Raw genomic sequence first — 22,263 nt, 5'->3', positions numbered from 1 at the left:
TTTAACCACAGGAGCGAACTGACACACCCGCACAGAGGTAGCTCAGCGCGTTGAGGCGCTAGCCCGGAGGTCTCGGCGGCGCTGTGGCCCACGGGCTTCAGTCCTAGTGGGACAGCTCACTGAAGACTGGGTTGACCCCTGGGTCTGCGGAGTATAGGGCCAGCTCACTTTGCTATCCTCTCACAGACGGCGCGAGCGGAGTTTCCTTCCCGCAGGAGCCTCTCTGCAAAAATCTGGCTCTGTCATAACTGCTTGATGTGTGTGTGTCTGTTTTTTCTCTGCCCGTCACTAGTGATGTTTGCTGTATATTTTACATCCTTTAATGCTCCACTGCCTCTTCGTCTTTCAAGCTCAGAAGAAGTGAAGCAGAACTGGACATACATGGGTCATGGATGCCCTTCTGCCCCGTCTGGCCTTGTCAGCAGCCTCGGAGCAGCGCAGGGGGGCTCATCGTGTCTTGCTGCCCCCCACCCCCAGCCCCCACACTGCCGATCATATGATGCCTCCTCGGACAGGCTGAGCCAGTGAGGTGCGTGTCTGCTCCTGCCCCTCCCTTCCTTACACACCCACACCTCCCTGCCAGTCCACTAGCCCAGATTCCTGCTCCATAATCCCACCGGAGAGGCTGTGTGTGTGCACGGGATCCGTGCACAAGACGCTGGGCGCCCTGGACCGGCCCCGTGCCTCGGCTCGGCGCACTGCAGCCATGGTAAGGCGGCTTCTGCGGGTCACCGCGGCAGTGTGTGAAGGGCAGAGATTGGGGGGCACCGGGCCAGGCGGTGGGAGCTGGAGGAGCGCAGATGACGTTCTTTGAGAGGCTTGATTCATGTTCTGTCTTGGACAGGTAGGAAGGATTTGGAGGGTAGCGTGCCCCGTGGTTTCTGCCACACCAGAAGAGGTCACCAGCTCTGTGGTCTCAGCCACACCAGGAGGGGTACCCTGTCCATGGGCTCAGCAACACCAGGGGAAGTCCCAAAGCCCTGTGTTCTCTGCCACACCAGGAGGCGTATCCTGTCCCGTGGGCTGCACCACACCAGGAGGCGTACCCTGTCCGTGGGCTGCACCACACCAGGAGGGATCCCCATCCGTCTGGTCTCAGCCACACCAGGAGGCGTACCCTGTCAACACCAGGGGAAGCCCCAAAGCCCTGTGTTCTCTGCCACACCAGGAGGGGTACCCTGTCTCGTGGGCTCCACCCCACCAGGAGGCGTACCCTGTCCCGTGGGCTCTGCCACACCAGGAGGGATCCCCATCCGTCTGGTCTCAGCCACACCAGGAGGCGTACCCTGTCCCGTGGGCTCAGCAACACCAGGGGAAGTCCCAAAGCCCTGTGTTCTCTGCCACACCAGGAGGCGTACCCTGTCCAGTGGGCTCCACCACACCAGGAGGGGTACCATGTTCCGTGGGTTCCACCACACCAGGTGAGGTGTACCTTGTTGTCTCTTGGGCTCTGCCACACTAGGAGAGCTCATCAGCTCTGTGGTCTCAGCCACACTAGGAGGTGTACTGTGTCCCATGGGCTTTACCACACCCTAAAGTTACCCTGTCTTGTGGTCTCTGTCCGCCAGACGGGCCCCCAGCTCTGTGAAGGGACATTTTCAGCATTTGGGAGCCCTGGGCAAAGCGTATTTTGGGGGCCCCTGTCCGGAACAGCTTTGAATTTAGGATTCAGTTTAAGCTCGTTCATGCCCTCTTTGCCCAGGTCACTGACAGTGCACAGGCACACTGGTCCAGCTTCTCAACGTGTTTGTATCTAATATTCAGGGATAATGACGTGTGTTTTCGATAGTGGAACAAAGCAGCAGCTCACTAATATTACTGCGAGTAATCTCTGTGACACCCTCCCATTTCTCATATGTGAGGTCTTATTGTGATCTGTAAGCAACTTTGTATGCATGTTACATGAAACCTAAAACATTTCTCTGCAAACTGCCTGCAATAGACTCTCACACATCACCCACATTGAAAATAAATTTAAGGAAAATTGTATTATTTAAAACAATCCCTTTAAGAATTATTCAAGGTCATCAGGGCAAGACTCTGCAGAACAGAGCTGGCTCTATCAGGGCCCCCCTGAAATGCTGTGGCCCTGCGCTAGAGCCCACTTTGCCCGTGCCTCAAAACCTTTCTGGCCCTGTGGTCTTTGCCCTCGCCAGGAGGGTTCACCAGCCCTGTGCACTGTGCTCCACCAGGAGGTGTCTCCAGTCCAGTATTCTCTACCACACGAGGAGGGGCATCCTGTTGCATGGTCTCTGCCACACCAGGAGGGGTCCCCAGTCCCGTGGTCTCTGCCACACCAGAAGGGGTCACCAGTCCCGTGGTCTCTGCCACACCAGGAGGGGCACCCTGTCCCGTGGTCTCTGCAACACCAGAAGGGGTCCCCAGTCCCGTGGTCTCTGCCACACCAGGAGGGGCACCCTGTCCCGTGGTCTCTGCCACACCAGGCACACCAGGAGGAGCACCCTGTCCCGTGGTCTCTGCCACACCAGGAGGGGTCCCCAGTCCCGTGGTCTCTGCCACACCAGGAGGGGGTCCACAGTCCTGTGGTCTCTGCCACACCAGGAGGGGCACCCTGTCCCGTGGTCTCTGCCACACCAAGAGGGGGAGGGGTCCCCAGTCCTGTGGTCTCTGCCACACCAGAAGGGGTCTCTTCGTGCATGAACTACAAACCACCGAGATGAAGGTATGTCCACTGGTTGCCTGTGTTGCCATTTAAGAGGTGAATAGCCCAGTTCTGGTATTTATGCACCTGAATTCGACCCCAAGCTCTACATTAAAATGACACCAGGTGTCCTTGAAGATTACTTACAGCATATAGTCAGAATCTGGTACATAATCTACCATTACAATCTTGTACTCGATGGGGTTACCTTAGTCTGTATATTACGGTCATGGTACTAGGTAATCGTTTTTTGAGACTTTTAATTGGACATATGTCTCCGCTCCCTAATTAACTAGGGCACTTCTTTTTAAACTAAAAATACATTTCTCAAGTTGTTCTTATTTTACTTTTTTGCTCATAAATGTCCTGAGTGTATTTTAAATGTTAAATGTACACATCCTTTCTAATGCAAAATCTTTCTCTTCGGTGCTTGCAGACGTTGGTGTGTGTGTGTCAGGAGCACTTTTACAGTGTTTTGGACGGCGGCATTGGAAAGTGCACTTGCCTGGTAGATAGTGTTGTTTTTTTTCTGAAAATGAACCATGTGTCTTGGGAGGGTTCAGCTGTGCCCTGTGACGTTAACTGGTGTTCACTGACGTCATCATTTACCGATCCCCGTATTATCGTTCTGACGTCACAGGCGAAGAGATCGTCTCCAATAGACGATCACCTTCTCAGGGTCACTGCGAGCAGTTTGCTTGCTCAGAGTCAGAGATGTGTTGCATGCAGGGCTGATTCTGCCAGAGGTGGGCTAGTCCCTATCTCTCTACGTCACGCCTAGGCTCTGAGTGCCAGTGCTGCAAAGCTTCGTCCTGCTGCACATTTCAAATGTTTCATTCCATGAAATAGGCACTACATCCCTTAGAAGAGGCTGAGATGCGCTATGTGGTCGCTGCATAAAACAAGTTATTATCCCTCTTAGTTTGTTTTCAGTTTTGAAAGCGACATAAGGGATTTTGACTGTCTGAAAACTGGAGGCATCGAGAGGCCAGGATGGCGCAAGAGCTGGGTCTATATAGGCTCTCGTTTCGGCCCTCCGAAGGGCTTTGGTAGTACCCAGAAGTCACAGAACTGAACTTGGGATATCTAAATAATAATTTCGATTAACACGTTGGGGCAAATTTATCAACGCTTTGCACAGGTGCAAAGTCACAAAAAAGTGTCAATGCGAATTGTTGATAAACTATTTTCCAGCACTAAACCGTAATTGTGCTGTATGTTAATGCAAATAGCGCTTTGGGCTACTTTGCTAAGAGGTGGCATCCCAGGAGTGGTACATGAACATGTGGCATTACCAGCTTTGGAACTGGGGAACCAGGTTCAATTCTTGGCATCAGCTCAACATCCTATGATTCTGGGCAAATCACTAAGGGCCAGATGTAGCAACAGAAAATTTTGCGAGTTGCAAATTGCGAGTTAGACCGACTCGCAATTTGCAACTCGTAAAATTGTATGCAGAAAGGTGTCTCAGACACCTTCTGCGACTCGCTACGGGGTCGCAAAGACCCACCTCATGAATATTAATGAGGTGGGTCGCATTTTGTGACCCCATAGCGAGTCCATGCATTCACAGGGATGGTGGCCTGCTGAAGACAGCAGACCTCCGTGTCTGTGACTGCTTTTTTAATAAAGCAGTTTTTTTTTTTTTGAATTGCAGGCCGTTTTCATTAAAGGAAAACGAGTTGCAATTAAAAAAAATAATGAAACCATTTGGTTTCATTTTTTCAGAGTAGGCAGTGGTCCATTGGACCACTGCCTGCTCTGAAAAAATAGTTTCAGCGACATTTACAAAGGGGAAGGGGTCCCATGGGGACCCCTTCCCGTTTGCGAATGAGTTACCACCCACTTCAAGTGGGTGTTAACTGCATATTGCTTTGCGACCGCTTTCGCGGTCACAAAGCAATTCTGCATCGCGGTGCGAGTTGCAAATAGGAAGGGAACACCCCTTCCTATTTGCGAGTCGGATTCACATTTTGCGAGTTGGTACCGACTCGCAAAATGTGAATCAGCATCGCGATGGCCGTTTAGCATGTCGCAAACTGCGTTTTTCGCAGTTTGCGACATGCAAACCGGTTCCTACATCTGGCCCTAAATCTCTCCGTGCCTAAAAATGATTCCGTACTTGTGTAATGTAGCTGGTGCTCATGTAAAGTGATCCAATACCTTCAAGTCGAGTTCACATATATAAAATGGCAAAAAACCATGGGCCATATATAGGTAGATATGGGATTGCAACTCGCAAATTGGGAGTCGGAGCGACTCGCAATTTGCAAGTCGCAATCCCATATGCAGGATGGTGTCCCTGACACCATCTGCGAACCGCAAGGGGGTCGCAATTTGCGACCCCCTTGCGATTCCCTGCACTCACAGGGATGGTGGGATTTTTTTTCAATAAAGCAGTTTTGTTTTTGGTATTGCAGCCCGTTTTCCTTAAAGGAAAACAAGTTGCAATCCACTCGTGATAATGAAACCATTTGGTTTCATTTTTGCAGAGTAGGATGTGGTCCCTAGGACCACTGCCTGCTCTGAAAAAAATATTTTTAGGGCCATTCACAAAGGGGAAGGGGTCACATGAGGACCCCTTCGCTTTTGCGAATGGGTTAGCACCCACTTCACATGGGTGCTAACTGCAAATTGCTTTGCGACCGCGTTCGCGGTCACAAAGCAATTCTGCATAGCGATGCGAATCGCAAATAGGAATGGGAACGCCCCTTCCTATTTGCGAGTCGCATTCCCATTTTGCGAGTCGGTACGGACTCGCAAAATGGGAATGTGCATCGCGATGCGCGTTTTGCATGGCGCAAACTGTGAATTTCGCAGTTTGCGCCATGCAAAACGTTTCCTACATCTGACCCCATGTCCCTTCCTGCACAAAAACAATCCTGCCCATAACACAGGCACCCTTGCTCTATGGTGCAAGTGTGCTGACTTTTAGGCTACACAGGACACATTGCACCAGTGCAAGGATCTAGCAGGAGTGCTCCATATATTTGTAAATATGGAGCATTTCTAGTCTCTCCCTTTCACGCAACTCAGTGCTGCAAGTTCTCTAGCTGTGCTGCATTGCTTGAAATAATAGTAAATATGTCTCTACAAATCGACAAACTTTAGCCTCCAGCCACCAGTAATCTCCCCAACTCTTGCCCACCACAACAAATATATATGACTCTATATCTAAGTACAGCTTGAGCTATGTGATCATCGTTGCTTCCTATCTGTAGCCAAGCAGCAGCTGAAATGTATCTCCCTGTTCTATATAAATTGCTTGGTTGCCAACCCTTGGTGCCAATTCACAAAATTCCCCAATTAAAAATAAACAAATAAATGGTCCTTAACCCCTTTGCTGCCAGGCCTTTTCCCCTCCTGTGCCAAGCCTTTTTTTTGGCTATTTGGGGCAGTTTGCGCTTAGGCCCTCATAACTTTTTGTCCACATAATCTGCCACACCAAATTTGCATTCTTTTTTTCCAACATCCTAGGAATTCTAGAGGTACCCAGAGTTTGTGGGTTCCCCTGAAGGAGACCAAGAAATTAGCCAAAATACTGCAACATTTTTATTTAAAAAAAAAAAAATGGGAAAAAAGGGCTGCAGAAAAAGGCTTGTGTTTTTCCCCCTGAAAATGGCATCAACAAAGGGGTTGCTATGCTAAAATCACCATCTTCCCAGATTTCAGGAACAGGCAGACTTGAATCAGAAAACCACATTTTTCAACACAATTGTGACATTTTACTGGGACATACCCCATTTTTACTATTTTTTGTGCTTTTAGCCTCCTTCCAGTTAGTGACAGAAATAGGTATGAAACCAATGCTGGATCCCAGAAAGCTAAACATTTCTGAAAAGTAGACAAAATTTTGAATTCAGCAAGGGCTCATTTGTGTAGATCTTACAAGGTTTTCCTACAGAATATGACAGCTAAAATAAAAACAAATGAAATTGAGGTAAAAAAAAACAGCCATTTCTCTCCACGTTTTACTCTATAACTTTTTCCTGCAATGTCAGATTTTTTAAAACAATATACCTTTACGTCTGCAGGACACTTCTGGTTGCGGGGATATATAGGGCTTGTGGGTTCATCCAGAACCCTAGGTACCGAGAGACAATAAATGAGCTGCACCTTGCAATGGGTTTTCATTCTATACCGGCTATACAGCAATTCATTTGCAGAACTATAAAGAGTGAAAAATAAGTATCAAGGAAACCTTTGTATTTATAAAATGGGCACAAGATAAGGTGTTGAGAAGCAGTGGTTATTTGCACATCTCTGAATTCCGGAGTCCCCATACTAGCATGTGAATTACAGTGCATTTCTCAAATAGACATCTTTTTTACACACAGTCTTACATTTGGAATGCAAAAATGTAGAGAAAGAAAAGGGGTAATAACACTTGTTTTTCCATTCTGTGTCCCCAAAATTCTCCCAATAAAAATGGTACCTCCCTTGCACAGGTAGGCCTAATGCCCAGGACAGGAAACGCAATATGGACACATCACATTTTTACATTGAAATCTGATGTGTTTTTTTGCAAAGTGCCTAGCTGTGGATGTTGGCCTCTGGCTAAGCCGGCACCTAGAGGAAACCTACCAAACCTGTGCATTTGTGAAAACTAGACACCTAGGGGAATCCAGGATTGGGTGACTTGTGGGGCTCGCACCAGGTTCTGTTACCCAGAATCCTTTGTAAACCTCAAAATTTGGCCAAAAAAACACCTTTTCCTCACATTTCGGTGACAGAAAGTTCTGGAATCTGAGAGGAGCCACAAATTTCCATCCACCAAGCATTCCCCCAAGTCTCCAGATAAAAATGGTACCTCACTTGTATGGGTATGCCTAGTGCCTGCAACAGGAAATGCCTCAAAACACAACGTGGACACATCACATTTTCCCAAAGAAAACAGAGCTGTTTTTTGCAAAGTGCCTAGCTGTGGATTTTGGCCTCTAGCTCAGCCGGCACCTAGGGAAACCTACCACACCTGTGCATTTTTTAAAACTATACACCTAGGGGAATCCTGGATGGGGTGACTTGTGGGGCTCTCACCAGATTCTGTTACCCAGAATCCTTTGCAACCCTAAAAATTTGGTCAAAAAATCACCTTTTCCTCACATTTCGGTGACAAAAACTTCTGGAATCTGAGAGGAGCCACAAATTTCCTTCCACCCAGCATTCCCCCAAGTCTCCCGATAAAAATGGTACCTCACTTGTGTGGGAAGGCCTAGTGCCCGCAAAAGGAAATGCCCCAAAACACAATGTGGACACAACAAAGTTATCAAATACAAAACTACCTGTTTTTTCTGGGGGTTGCTCCCCATCTGTAAACAAAACTGACAAAAAAATCCCTGGTGCCTAGTGGTTTCTGCCCCCCTTGGAGGGAGAGCGGCCTAATTAAAATACCCGATCTCCCCCCAAGGGGGGCAGAAATGGCCTAAAATAAATTTGCCCCAGAGGGGAGTGACCCTTGCCTAAAGGGTCACTCCCCTTGCATGAAACTGATCTAAACAAAAAAAATCCCTCTTGACTAGTGGTTTCTGCCCGCCTTGGGGCCAGATTGGCCTAATGAAAATAGACCGATCTGCCCCCAAGGAGGCCAGAAATGGCCTAAAAACAAATTGCCCCCCCAGGGGAGTGACCATTGCCTAAGGGGTTGCGCCCCTTATCAATGTAAACAACAAACAAAAAATCCCTGGTGCCTAGTGGTTTCTGCCCCCCTTGGAGGGAGACCGGCATAATTAAAATAACCGATCTCCCCCACAAGGGGGGCAGAAATGGCCTAAAATAAATTTGCCCCCAAGGGGAGCTCCCCTTGCATGAAACTGACCTAAACAAAAAAAAAACTGGTGTCTAGTGGTTTCTGCCCCCCCTTGGTGCCAGATTGGCCTAAAAACAAATTGCCTCCCCAGGGGAGCGACCATTGCCTAAGGGGTCGCTCCCCTTATCAATGTAAACAACAACAAAAAAATCCCTGGTGTCTAGTGGTGCCTAATTAATATACGTCCAGGGGGTGCAAAAAAGGTCTAATAAAGAAATTGCCCTCTGAGGAGCGACCCTTGCCAAAGGGATCGCTCTCCTTCTGCCAATTTCATTAAAAAACAAACAAATCCCTAGTGTCTAGTGACTTCTGCCCCCCCAGGAGCAGATCAGCCTAATCAATAAAGGCCGATCTGTCCACAGGGGGGGCAGAAAAGGCCTAATGAAATTATTGCCCCCGGGGAGCGCCCCTTCCCTAAGGGGTAGCTCCCCTTATAAAACAAAACAAACATGAAAAAGAAAAATCCCTGTTGTCTAGTGGCTTCTGCCCCCCGGGGGAAGGTTGGCCTAATCAATATAGGTCAATCTGCCCCCAGGGAGGGCAGAAAAGGCCTACTAAAAAAATTGCCCCCTGGGGAACGACCCTTGCCAAAGTGGTTGCTCCCCTTATGCCAATTTCATAAGGAAAAAAAAATCCCTGGTGTCTAGTGGCTTCTGCCCTCCTCAGGCGGCAGATCAGCCTAATCAACATAGGCCGATCTGCCCCGAGGGGGGCCAGAAAAGGCCTAATAAAATTATTGCCTCCTGGGGAGCGACCCTTGCCTAAGGAGTCTCTCCCCTTATAAAACGAAACAAACACACACAAAAAAATCCCTGTTGTCTAGTGGCTTCTGGGGCAGATCGGCCTTATCAATATAAGCCGTTCTGCCCCCAGGGGAGCAACCCTTTCCCACGGGGTCGCTCCCCTTTCATGCCAATACAAAAACAACAAAAAAGCGACTGAGCTGCAGAAATGCCCAGAATGACATAAAAAGAAAGGAAAAGCCTTTCCTTTATTTTGATGTCTCTGCCGGCCCCCTCCTCCTGAGCGGAAAGGAAATGCTTAGCATTTCTCTTCCGAATCGTGCTGGAACCATGCTTCCAGCACGATGGGAGGTGACCTCTGATGAGGTCAGTACGCGAATGCATGCTGATGTCTGTACTGCCATTTGATAAAGTTTGTTTTGACCAATGACTTTGTGTTTCACCACTGCGCATATTAGTTGCTCAATGTTCACCAGTAGCACATGGTATGTTTTGTTCAGTTGAGCCGCCTATGGGCTTTGACATGGCATTAGCCATTACTTTCTGTATTCAGTTTAGCCGCCTATGGGCTTTGACATTGCATTAGTCATTACATTCTGTATTCTGCCTATTGGCTTTGACATGGCATTAGCCATTACTTTCTGTATTCAGTTGAGCCGCCTATGGGCTTTGACATTGCATTAGCCATTACATTCTGTATTCTGCCTATTGGCTTTGACATGCTGTATCCAGTCTAGCCGCCTATTGGCTTTGACATTGCATTCCTATTGGCTTTGACATGATGTATTCAGTTTAGCTGCCTATTGACTTTGACATGCTATTAGATATTCTGCCTATTGGCTTTGACATGATATCATATATTACATTTTGTATTCAGCTCCGCTGCCTATTGGCTTTGACATGATATTCAGCTCCGCTGCCTATTGGCTTTGACATGATATTATACATTGCATTTTATATTCAGCTCCGCTGCCTATTGGCTTTGACATGATATTATACATTGCATTTTGTATTCAGCTCAGCTGCCTATGGGCTTTGACATGATATAAGACATTGCATTTTGTATTCAGCTTAGATGCTTATTGGCTTTGACATGACACTAGACATTGCATTTGATATTTAGGTTAGCTGCCTATTGCCTTTAACATGACATTGCATTTGATATTTAGGTTAGCTGCCCATTGCCTTTAACGTGGAGTTAGACATTGCAGTTGAGAATCCAAGCTGTATTTTTCCAAGCTGTGTTTTTGCACCAGAGAACCAAGATGTTTTTCTCACAGTAGACTAGACATGATAAGAGAGAGTACATGGGTGTTGTTTTTCTCTCCGCTGGAGCTTGGGAACAGGAGTAGTCTTGGAGACCTGGCCAGTCTCCAAAAGGCTTGCTCAGCTTCCCAGGTCTGAGAGGAGGGGGCACACCTTTGTAACGAATGTAACAGGCTGCAGAGAGTCAGATTCGAGTCTGCCGGACCTCGTGCTGGAGCTTGGCGCCAGCTGCCAGCAATCCCGTGTGGGTAGATGAATCTCTCTTTCTCGCGGCTGACAGGGGTCATCAGCTTGCAGACCTTAGAAAGATGAAGCTGTAGATAGTTCCCACACGGTGAAGTATTTGTTTTGCTTTGCATTCAATATCTTATAAATATAACCTGCTGTGTATATTGCAAACTGATATATTTTGTTTGATTAACGCGGACTTGAAAGCTACTAATTCGTCATTCATAAATATTGTGGTTGGGGAAGAATTAACAACAATAAAAGTTTTCTTTGACCTCAGAAGTGCATTTCTGTTGTGTTATGTTAGTGCTTAGAAACTAGATAAGAGGAAAGCACTACAATGTCATCAGACGTCACTGGGGGGCAGGGGTGGAAGAGGAAGCAATTCCCCTTCTATCCCTGCACTGGGGAAGTGGGGGGGGGAGCCCACGGAGGGAGCGCTAGTGCTCCCTCCGAGCTCCGGTGCCGGAACGTAATGGTTACGTCCTCGGCAAGGGAGCACTGTGCCGCGGGACGTAACCATTACGTCCGTTGCAGAAAACAGGTTAAACCCTTATCAAGTATCTTGCCCGGGTTGCAGTGGTGTACAGTTTGCACCATAAGCAATAAATCACATGGGGCACAGTGACAATCAGTTCAGAGTAGGATAAGTACCATGCATGTGAGGAACATCACCAACCCTACAGAATAGCTATTGACACGGTTCAGACACAGTTTGAAAAGTGGAATGTCTGGGGTGTAAAGCTATGGGTTTATGAGCACCCATGTTTGCTGCACACCAAAGGACACATGTATGGCCAATTAAAACCCACACTTCTAACTATGACAATTGCAGCACTGTGTAGTGTGCTCACAATAGTAGTGGAAGACCTAGAGCACAATAAAAATGGGTTTGTGGAAGGGTGGATTTTGTGGACACAGGCTGGAAGGGTCGGTTGGTGAGAAGTGTGCCAGGAGCATTACAAAGCCTCTAGGGTTCTTCAAACTCACTGGAAGGCCTGCAGCACAACAACCATTGGCTCATGCTCCCAGTGTGCACGACACCAGAAGGGATGGCTTTACAACCAGCAGTAGGAGCCCCGCTAGGCTAAAGTGTGCACACGCAGGTTGGATGACCTCTGAGTGGAATTTAAAGCAATGGCATTCATGACACCAGTGTATGTCCAATGCACAAAGCCAGTGGACAAGCCTGAGGCACAATGAACATGGGTGTCTTGTATGAGTTTAGCAAAGGAGTTGGAGTCAAGATTGTGTCCAGACAACAGAGGTAACAATAGTGATAAATGGAGGATGAAAGTCTTGTACAGTTCGACTTCTGGCTGACACTGCATGTTTTTCCTCCAGTGGACTTGACAAGTGGGGGGAGCTTCGCAAAGCTTTGGATTGCTCTTCTGCAGAGTGAAAGTCTCTGCTGGGTTGTCGAGGAGCTCAAAGTACACCCCTCAGTATTGAAGAGCGAATACTGCCCTTCACCTGGCTATGGGAAGACTGACGGCTAGTGGCAGCTGTTTGGCAATGCAGAGGCAATGGACTTGTTGCCTGTATCTCTAGGATTTGCACCATTGATGTCCTCACATGAAATCCATTCAGATCAATACAAAATGGACGTAGTAAGGTGGTGCAAATAATTTTTAAGGTCGGGCCTGCGCAAGCGTATCGCTAGCGAGACACTTTAGGAATTAGAAAAGGGCTCGGAGCCCGGTCCACGTTATACATCAGTATCTTTCATTGGTTTGTGGGCTTCCCGGTTAGAATATGCTTGCTTTGATTAGTGGAAGGCACACATACGTCATGCCTTTTCCGGTGGTTAGCCCTCCTCGAGTGCAGCGACCAAGTACAGAAAACATGCGAGGCTCGCTGTTTCCTGTCATGTTTGTGGACTACTTTTTCTCTATTTTCGCAGCGCGATCTCGCTTGGCAGAAGTCGAGCGCTTTGCAATATATCGACCCTGTTAATACACAGTTAATTGCACTTTTGCCGCTTATGTACTTAATTGCACTTTTGCCGATAGGTTTCATTACGAGTGAACTGTAGCAGCGCGATCACGCTGTTTTTTTCTTTTAACGTAGCAAGTAAAATCCGGTTGGGAGTTTACAACTGGTAATAGCTGTAACTCGGACAAATGCGAGACCCTAGTGCATTGCAAATGCTTATTTCTATTTCCTGCAGCGGCTATTTTGACTGCATGGAACATGCTCTCTCTAGTTTTCTTGAGTTTGCAGATCAATTAGGGGCCTCATTATGAAGCCGAGGTAGCTGCACATCCACTCCCAAGAGGTCTGTACCATGGCGCAGCCAGCGACCAACAATTCTGAACCTTTCTCTCCAGAATTATTCAGTAAGGTAGGCAGAGATTGTAAAATATACTGTCTTTTAGCTCTACTCTCTCACTTCTCTATCAACTTTTGTCTTAATTAAACTACCACTCACAATTTAAACAAGGTTTGATTCTACCACACCCCCTAGAAGACCGTCCCTGCCACTTGACTCAAAAACCTATTAGTGTAATAAATCAATGCTGTGCAATGCCCGGTCAGCAATAGGTCATCGCCACATTAGAGAAGTCTGGAAGGCTAAAATCCTCAGCCTGTTATGCATAGTTGAGACTTGGCTGGCTGATCAACACAACACTCTTAGCTATGAATGAATTCCACCAGACTGAAATATGTTTACAGCAGATCGTCAGTCTAGACCGTAAGATGGTGTCACAATTATTGCATTCAATTTCCTCGCCATTTCGGCAGTAATATGGGGTTTAGAGAAGAATGTGCAAGCTATTTACTTTGAGCTAAAAACAAAACAGATTGTATATGCATTTGTATTGTCATACATCCCGCCGGGGAAACAGCATTTGCAACGCGGCCGAAGCCCCGCAGACTGTCATAACTCAAGCGTTACCACACTTGCCCTGAACCACTCATGCGCCTGAACCAATCAAATGCATGGTTAAGGCATCATGCATATGCATGGTTCAGGCAGACATTGGGGAGAGAAATGCGGCACCAGGTGAGTGGGGCTGGGGTGGGTTGGGGGATAGGTGGGGGTATTTTACAGGGTGGGGTCAGAGGGCTGGGGGAGGGGGAGGGGCAGTTTGTGGGTGGTCAGGTTGGGGTTTTTTGAGGTTTTTTTTTAGGGGTTGGTATTAGCGCTTAGGGTGGAGGGCGGCCGGGGTAGTTTTTAGGGCAGAGTTGGGGTGGAGAGCAGAGGGTGGGGAAAGGGGCAGTTTTGGGGGGCAGTTTTAGGCCTCAGGGCAGGTGGGGGGTTAGGGGAACTTTAGTTTTTAGGGGTGGGAGAAGGTTTTAGGTGTCAGGGGGAAGGAGAGGGTCTGGGACAGGTTTTCAGGATAGGGGAATGGTCTAGGGCTTAGGACAGGTGGGAGGTGGCAGGATTATTTTGCTTTTTGTTTGGGGGAAGGTTGTAGGCCTAACGGCAGTGGGGGGCCAGGGTAATTTGTTTTATTCAAGGCCCATGATTTTTGGGGGGTGGTCAGTGTACTTTTTTTTTTGCAGTGGGAGGAGTTTTAGGGCTTAGGGAGGGAGGGGCTTTGGCTCTGGTTGGGGGTGGGGTTAAGGAGAGTAGTTTTAAGCCTCAGGGCGGGTGGGGGGTCTGGGTAGATTTTTAACTTAAGGGGGAGGGTTGTATGGCTGAATTCTGCATGCGTTTAGCACATATACCTTTACTAGGCATACTTTTACAATGAAATTCGTTGTAAAGGCATGCATGGTAAAGACGCAGTCATGGTTCCGACCGCGTTGTTCAGCCATGCGTGGTTCTACCGTGCGTGGTTCAGTCATACCACCATTCCCCTTCATGCATTCAGTTCCTCCATTGAAAAGATAGTGGACAATATTAGTACTATAGCATTGTAACAAAAAGATCTGTCAGCTCTGGGAGACTTCAGTTTGTGGCCCCAGCAGGCAGTGGGCGTTGTCCTAAATTGGCATGAACACCTGTAACCTAGAACTGCTAAACAATAACCCCATGCATACTGCAGGACATCGCCTGGACACTTTTCTTTTCATCAACAAACTGGATGAAGGTAGAATAATCCCATGAAATTAATATGGAGCAACCATTTTGCAATCTCATTTAAATTATTTATTAAGGAAGTAGCCAATTAAAATAAAAACTAAGCAGCAAGATTAGGAAAATGCCTCCAAGAAGCAGTCATTATCTTGCTGAATGAGAACTTAAATCTAGTGCTTTCACAAATCCTAAAAATATTCCTCATAAAACGTCTGGAATTTCTCATGCCTCTTTTACTGAGATAAATAAATAGTTTTCAAAATCAATTGTGCCTGGTGTACACATGAACTTACCAAAATTAAACTCTCTGTGAGTTCGCTTAACCTCTACTTAAATGGCGAAGGCAGTAAGGTGGGGCAGATAAATTAAAGTTTAAGGAGTTTGTCGAACTCTATCAAGAAAAGATCACCCTGGCAAAAATACATATTTTTTGACAGGATAATCAATTCATCAAACATGTCCAAAGACTATTCAAAATAATAGATGAACATCAAAATCTGAGATCTCCGGCACCATCCACCATTATTCCAGAGAATCATCTAGATAATTAATTAGATTAATTTACTTCATCAAATTCTTGCAAACGTAATTGCTTTATAAAACTAACAACACAGAATCTCCTAGAGTGAGAGCTACACAAACTGATCTCCCAGTTTGATTAATTTGAGCAAATTACCCCTTTACCATTTGTCAAAACGTTAACATGAAGCCCTCAGATCCCCCAGAAGAGGCTGAGCCTCCTAAATTGCTTAAATCTTCTATCTCTTCTCCCTTGCCAACTTGTTCTCCCTATTTTCAAGAGTAGTCTAACGCAAGGTACAGTCCCTAGGACTTTGAAACAGACTATAGTTAGACCTACCAAAAATACTAATTTTGATACAAAAGATCTGAGCAACTACAGACCAATCTTTCTGCTATCATTGTTTAATAAATTGCTTGAAAAAATGGCAATTCTTCAAGACACTAATTTTATAGAAGAAAACAACTTAGTGAACTATCACCAAGCAAGGTTCCAACCAGGTAAAAGTAACAAAATTGTGGTGATACCTGCCACTGATGATTTAAGGAGCACAGCAAACAAGGGAGAGGGCCACAACTCAACCTCTCCTCTGCCTCCAGAACTGTAGGCCATACTAGCCTCATATGGAGACCATAAGAAGAAGAAATAGGCATACATGGAATTACGCTAAAATGGCTTCAATCTTTCCTTGATAATAGGACACAAACTGTAGTTTGCCCAGCATATCTGGCAAGCATGAAAACTCTCAAGTGAGGCGTACTACAGGGGCCTGTTCTATCACCCCTGCTATTTAATACCTGCATGTGCCCTCTTGTTCAAGCACTGCATAAAATGGAAGTCACATTCTACATGTATGCAGATGATAAGTAATTTGTGTTGAGAAAATAACTATCAGAGTGACCTCTGCCTAACACACAGCTATCAAATTCCCTCAGATACACCACCGGTGGATTGTGGCAAATGTTCTAAAATTTAGCTCCAGCTGACCAAAAGCCATGAACTTTCTTGATTGGCCAAAAGAGATGGGAACTTGTTCATTACCAGGAAAAGTAACAGATATTGTTGGTATCACAATTGACAACTGTCTATCTCTGAAAAATCAAGTAGGCAATGTCACCAAATACACCACAAAGGTTTAGAAAAATAGATAATATTCATCAAAGAAATAAGGTCAAAATGACAAAGATCCAATTAGCACAAGTTGAAATATCACTTTTACAAGGTTTAAAAGAGTCTCAATCCTTGGAAATCAAGTTGTTTCTTTGTAACACACTACCTGGGATGCGTAAAAAATAATGACGCATGGGGACCGCAGAGGAGGAGATGTGTGGAAAAATAAAGTGTTGTGTTGGATTTTAAGGCACGGCACAGACGATGCGTCGTTTCTTACCACATTGCAAGGGTTGCATAATTTTTCAGCCTTTCAGTCTTGGTTCCTCGCTGTGATGTGTGGGTAGTTTGACGCCCAGCGATGATGCATTGAAAATCCTTGATGTGCTGGTAGAAGGAGCAGGTGCTGCGTCAATGCTTTAGGTGATGGGTCAAATTTTCTATCGCAAGGCATGTGCTGCATCAAACTTTCTGTCGGGAAGTTAGTGCTGTGTCGTTCTGGTCAGTGGTGCAGTGATTTTCCAGCCGCGATGCAGGCTTTGCATTAATTTCTGTAGGTGCTACATAGTTTTTTCGATGCTGTTAGACCTGGCATCCTTGGCGTGGTCTCCCCTGTCTTTTTTGCCTCTGCTTCCCATGTTTTGACTGTGTGCTGGACTCTATTATTGCTGTTTTTGGTACTCTGGGCACTTTACCACTGCTGACCAGTGCTAAAGTGTAAGTGCTCCCTGTGTAAAATGAATGTGTAATTGGCTTTTCCATGCTTGGCACATTTGATTTACGAGTATGTCCCTAGTAAAGTGCACTAGAGGTGCCCAGGGCCTGTAAATCAAATGCTACTAGTGGGCCTGCAGCACTGGTTGTGCCACCCACATAAGTAGCCCTGTAAACATGGCTCAGACGTGCCACTGCAGTGTCTGTGTGCGCAGTTTTAAACTGCCAATTCGACCTGGCAGGTGCCCCCACTTGTCAGGCCCAAACATTTCCTTTTTATACATGTAAGGCACCCCTAAGGTAATCCCTTGGTAGCCCCATGGGCAGGGTGCAGTGTATGTTAAAGGTGGGACATGTACTAATGTGTTTTACATGTCCTAACAATGAAATACCAACACGTTTGGTTTTCACTGTTGCAAGGCCTGTCTCTCTCATAAGTTAACATGGGGGCTACCTTTAAGTGCAGTTTCCCTTTGGGAGCGGATTGTGTGTCTCTTGAGTCTCAATTTAAAAAAACATCTTTTGATAACGTTGGTTTTTATATTGTCAGTTTGAAAATGCCACTTTTAGAAAGTGGGCATTTTCTTGCTTAAACCATTCTGTGACTCTGCCTGCTTGTGTATTCCCTGTCTGCGTCAGACTGACAGTTGGGCTGTTTGTGAGTCCCCTCTAGACAGTGACACAAAGGGAGATGGGGTGTAGCCTGCATATCCTGATAGGCCATCTGAGCTGCAGTGGAAGGAGGAGTAGTCACTTACACCTGAATGGGCTGTGCCTGCCCTCACACAGTGCACTCTCCAACCCCCTGGTGTGAGTCTGGAGCCAGGCCTGGGCAAGGCAAGATCTTGTGAACATCAGAGACTTTCTTTTGAAGTTTGCTAACTTCAAAGGCAGAAAGGGGTATCAGTAGTAGACCCAAACCCCCAGATTGTAAGATTACTACTGGATTCAAGGGGAACCTCTGGCAAGGAGAAGAGCTGAAGAGCTGGAGGAGGAATACTGCCCCTTTGCCTGTGAGTGTGCTTTGCTGGGTTGGCCTGCAGTTGCTGCTTCTGCCTGAAAGGACAAAGACTGGACTTTGTGGTATATTCCTGCTTGTGAAGAATCTCCAAGGGCTTGGATTGAGCTTTGAAGTCTCACGGTCATCAAAGACTTGCTCTGTCAGCACCTGGACTCTGCTGAGACTCCTGCCCTGCCAAGTGTTGCTCTATCCAGTCCCTGGGCCCCTGAGAGGTGAAGTTGGCAGAACAAGGACTGAAATCCACACACAGAACACTGTGTGGGGAAAACTTTGATGCACCACCTGCAACATGGCTGAAAAACAACACACCACTCACTTCGCAACAAAAATCGACACTCTACCTGCATTGCAGCTGAGAGATCGATACATCGTGGCTGGAGAAGTGACGCAACACCCGCTTGGGCTGCTGATAACAACGCAAACCCCACGCAGTGTATTTTTTCCAGCACAGTGCGGCCGGATTTCTCACGCATCATCGCTGGGTGTTAAAAATAAATGCAAGCCTGCGTGGATCTGAGGTGCCCATCCGGAAATCAATGCATCGCTCTCTCGTGGAAGAGAAAAATGACGCATCCCCTACCCGACCGAAGAAGAAATGACACACGGCCTCACTTGTTGATTTAGATGAATATTGCCTATTTTTATAAGCTGGTGTGGTGTTCATTTTGTAGTGTTTTCACTGTATTACTGTGTGTGTTGGTACAAATACTTTGCACATTGCCTTTGGGATAAGCCTGACTGCTTGTGCCAAGCTACCAAGGAGGTGAGCAGGGAATATCTCAGTGTGTTACTACATTGCCCTGACTAGAGAGAGGGTCCCTGCTTGGACAGAGTGCAGACTGACTGCCAACCAGAGACCCCATTTCTAACAGACGCACAAGGATTTTCTTGAAGAGGTGAAGTCTTTGTTGGCCATGAGACTTCAGAAGCAGGAGGCAAGCTCAATGTACACCAAGAAAAGAAATGGAAAGCAAGAGGCTTTTCACTTGTGTACTGTAATTCAGACAAAACACGTGAATTATTCACAGTGGCAGCCGCCTTACCAACTGATGCCTAGCAGATCAGAGTCACACCAAAAGTGATTAGAGTGTGAAAAAGGGGGAAGAGGGAGAATCATATCACTGCGTGACGAGACAAACTGAAGTGACAAACTAAGTCACCAAGTGTGTAAAAGCCACATTAGACCCCTCCAATACTGTAGTCATGTACCTATAGATACAGGTATCTGGGGAAAACCAGCTGAACTGTTACCGCCATGTTGGTGGATCTTACTCAGAATAATAAATCGTGGGTTGGCCACCTCAGTTTCCTTCGAGTCACCGGGCAAAAATCTGGAAGAGGAGCGAACAAATTATACGCTCTTTATAATGCTAACCTGCGACTGTGTGCCGACACGAGGAGCAGAATGACCGAGAACCACTTTCTTGTTGTAGCCTGCCGTATCCCATGTGGTCGCAAAGAATCGTCCATGCTGAAGAGGGGGCGGCCTCCAGTTAGTTTTTATTTTCGCCTACCCATTTTTGTCGTCTTCACGCTGCAAAGCGCCTGAATCAGGACATGCCCCTGTCAATGTAAGTTCATTAAAAGGAACCCACAATTTGTTGCTAGACCCGATAATTTGGAACAAAGTGCTTTGGGTAATGCTGCGACTCCCAAAGGCCCAAAAATTTCTGCCGTCCTGATGAACTGAAGGTCCTTCATTAAGAACCATTTTGAGTTTGCAGATTTCTTAGATTCACATCAGTTCGACCTAGCCTTTGTCACAGAAACCTGGGCATACCTTGCATCTGGCCCAGACTTGGCGGTGGCTGCACCTCTTGGTTGGGCCATCCACAGTTTGGACAGAGCTCATAAAAGCGTGGAGGACTAGCCATCATATATAGAAATACTATGGCCATAACCTTCTCACCTGCCTCATCTAATGAATGTGAGGCACTCCTTTTTAATATAGAACTAACTAAAAACCAATACTTCAATGGGAAGCTAGTCTACAGCCCACCTGGACCTAGAGGTCCTTTCACTCCAGCAATTACCTCTCTTCTAGACTCTGTCTTCATTAAAACTGATTTCACAGTGCTAGGTGATTTTAATTTTAATTTAGAAATTCTTCTAGATCGAGATACAGAATCTTTCTAAGATACACTGTCATGCCTTAAATTCTCTCATATAGTGGCGATTCTACTCATCTCACATGTTGCAGGGCACACCTTCTATGGCATTTTTACCAATAATCGATGCATCACCAGCACGTCTACCTTAGCATTAACTTGGACAGATCATAGGGGCGTCATGTACGAATTCATGATTCCTTCTAAAGTTCCTCCTCCCCCAAATCTGCTCGTAATTTGCATGTCTCTCAATCATGGCACAAAATTCAGGCCTCTGAATTTAATTCTTTATTAGAAAGTTCACTACCAGTTAGTACCATTGATCTATATTAGCTGTCTTTGAATTACTTAGCGTGGCTAAAATCTGCAGTAAATATTCTGGCGCCCCCTAAAACCAAGACCAGTAATAGAAATAAACAATCATCACCCTGGTTTAACGAGAACCTTACAGCCCTTAAACAAGGTTGTCGCAGGCAGGAACGGCTATGGAGGAAGGACTACAGCCCCCTAGAAAAACAAAAATAGAAATGGAGTATTGAGGCGTACAAGAATCAGTCTTTGAAAGGAAAATCCATTTGAATTGGCCAATATTACCAACAAATAACTCTTTTGGACTTACCACCAGGCTTAGTTGTACATCTATTAGTAAGCTGGCAGGCTGTAGTCAGCCTTTTTGTAGCTCTCTTGGCAATTTCTTTCTTAAGAAAGTTGAGGATATATTTAATAAATTCTCCATAAGCAACTTCACTAGTCTCTCCAGTAGCAGTACTATATCGATGGTTCCAGCCGAACCACTTCTGGAGGAATTTGCACATCTCAGTTTTGATCAGGTAAAACAAGCCATTATTACCACCAAGTCTGGATCTCTGTTCAATCCCTGCCCACTGGCTCTTGTTCAATTGGTGCCTGACTCAGTCGCCATCTTCCTGACAACGATTTTCAACCTTATGTTTAGTAGGGACTTTTTCCCTAAATCTTAGAAATCAGCATCTATTCTCCCCTTACTCAAAAAAGGCAAACCTTAGTCCCTTAGATGCTGATAAGTATTGGCCTATCTCACATCTCCCTTTCCCAGCCAAAATCATGGAGGGGGCCATGAACCAATAATTGTCATCTTTCATCAAGAGTAACCATCTCCTGTATGATATCCAATTTGGCTTGAGAAGTGGTCACAGTACCGAAGCGGCACTGATTGTGGCCACTGAAGATATCAGGTCAACCTTGGATGGAGGTGGCAGAGCAGATCTTATCCTTCTTGTCCTGCCTGCGGCCCTTGACACAGTCAACTACGACCTCCTGGTTGACCGGCTATACAAGCTTGGATTCAAAGGTACAGCTCTATTACTGCTCTGCTCCTTTCTTTCAGAGCGGGGGCAAAACGTTTCCTTTGGGGAATTCACCTCAGATCCATTCTCCCTGCCCTGTGGGGTTCCTCAGGGCTCCTCACTGAGCCCGATCTTGTTTAATCTTTATGTCACGCATCTTGGCAGTCTAATCAAATCATTTGGGTTTTCATTGGTATCTTACACCAACGACACCCAGATTGTTGTCTCTCTTTCTAATAACAATCAGATCTCAGGTGAGTCCTTCCGGAACTGTATGTCTTCAGTTAGTAACTGGATGAGCGACAACTGTTTGAAGTTGAACTCTTCTAAGATGGACGTTCTTCTATTAGGGAATGGTGTTTCATTTTGGTCCCTCTCTTGCTGACCGCATGATCTTGGAGCTCCACTCCAGCTAAAAAGGTTAAAAACCTGGGTGTCAGTTTGGATGAGAAGCTTGATTTTAAAAGCCAAGTGAGCACAATCATCTTGTCTTCTCTTCATATGCTTAAAATCATAAAGAAGATTGCTCACTTTATTCCTTATGATTTACAGAAGACAGTGGTTTCTGCCCGGGTCTTGGGCAGAATTCTCTGCTGTAATGGCCTATATCAGAGCCTGCAAAACCTTTTGCTAAACAAATTACAAATCCTGCAAAATTCAGAAGCCCGGATGTTGTTCGATATTCCTATGTCCCAGTCTCTGGCTTTCAATAAACTTCATTGGCTTCCTGTTA

The 22,263-nt window shown here is 46.2% G+C and overlaps 1 protein-coding gene across 1 annotated transcript in view; it reads left to right on the top strand.

Annotated features, from left to right (window-relative positions):
* Positions 1–592: 592 nt before the first annotated feature.
* LOC138286494 (septin-4-like) overlaps positions 593–22,263 on the top strand; it is a 363,706-nt gene continuing 342,035 nt past the window's right edge. The window contains exon 1 of the mRNA XM_069226791.1: positions 593–709. Coding sequence (XP_069082892.1) covers positions 707–709 — 3 coding nt within the window. The 5' untranslated portion in view covers positions 593–706. The remainder of the gene's footprint in view (positions 710–22,263) is intronic.

The sequence above is a fragment of the Pleurodeles waltl genome, chromosome 3_2 (assembly GCF_031143425.1).
Source record: "Pleurodeles waltl isolate 20211129_DDA chromosome 3_2, aPleWal1.hap1.20221129, whole genome shotgun sequence".
Lineage (NCBI taxonomy): Eukaryota > Metazoa > Chordata > Amphibia > Caudata > Salamandridae > Pleurodeles > Pleurodeles waltl.
This window is presented reverse-complemented; position numbering and strand designations above follow the sequence as displayed.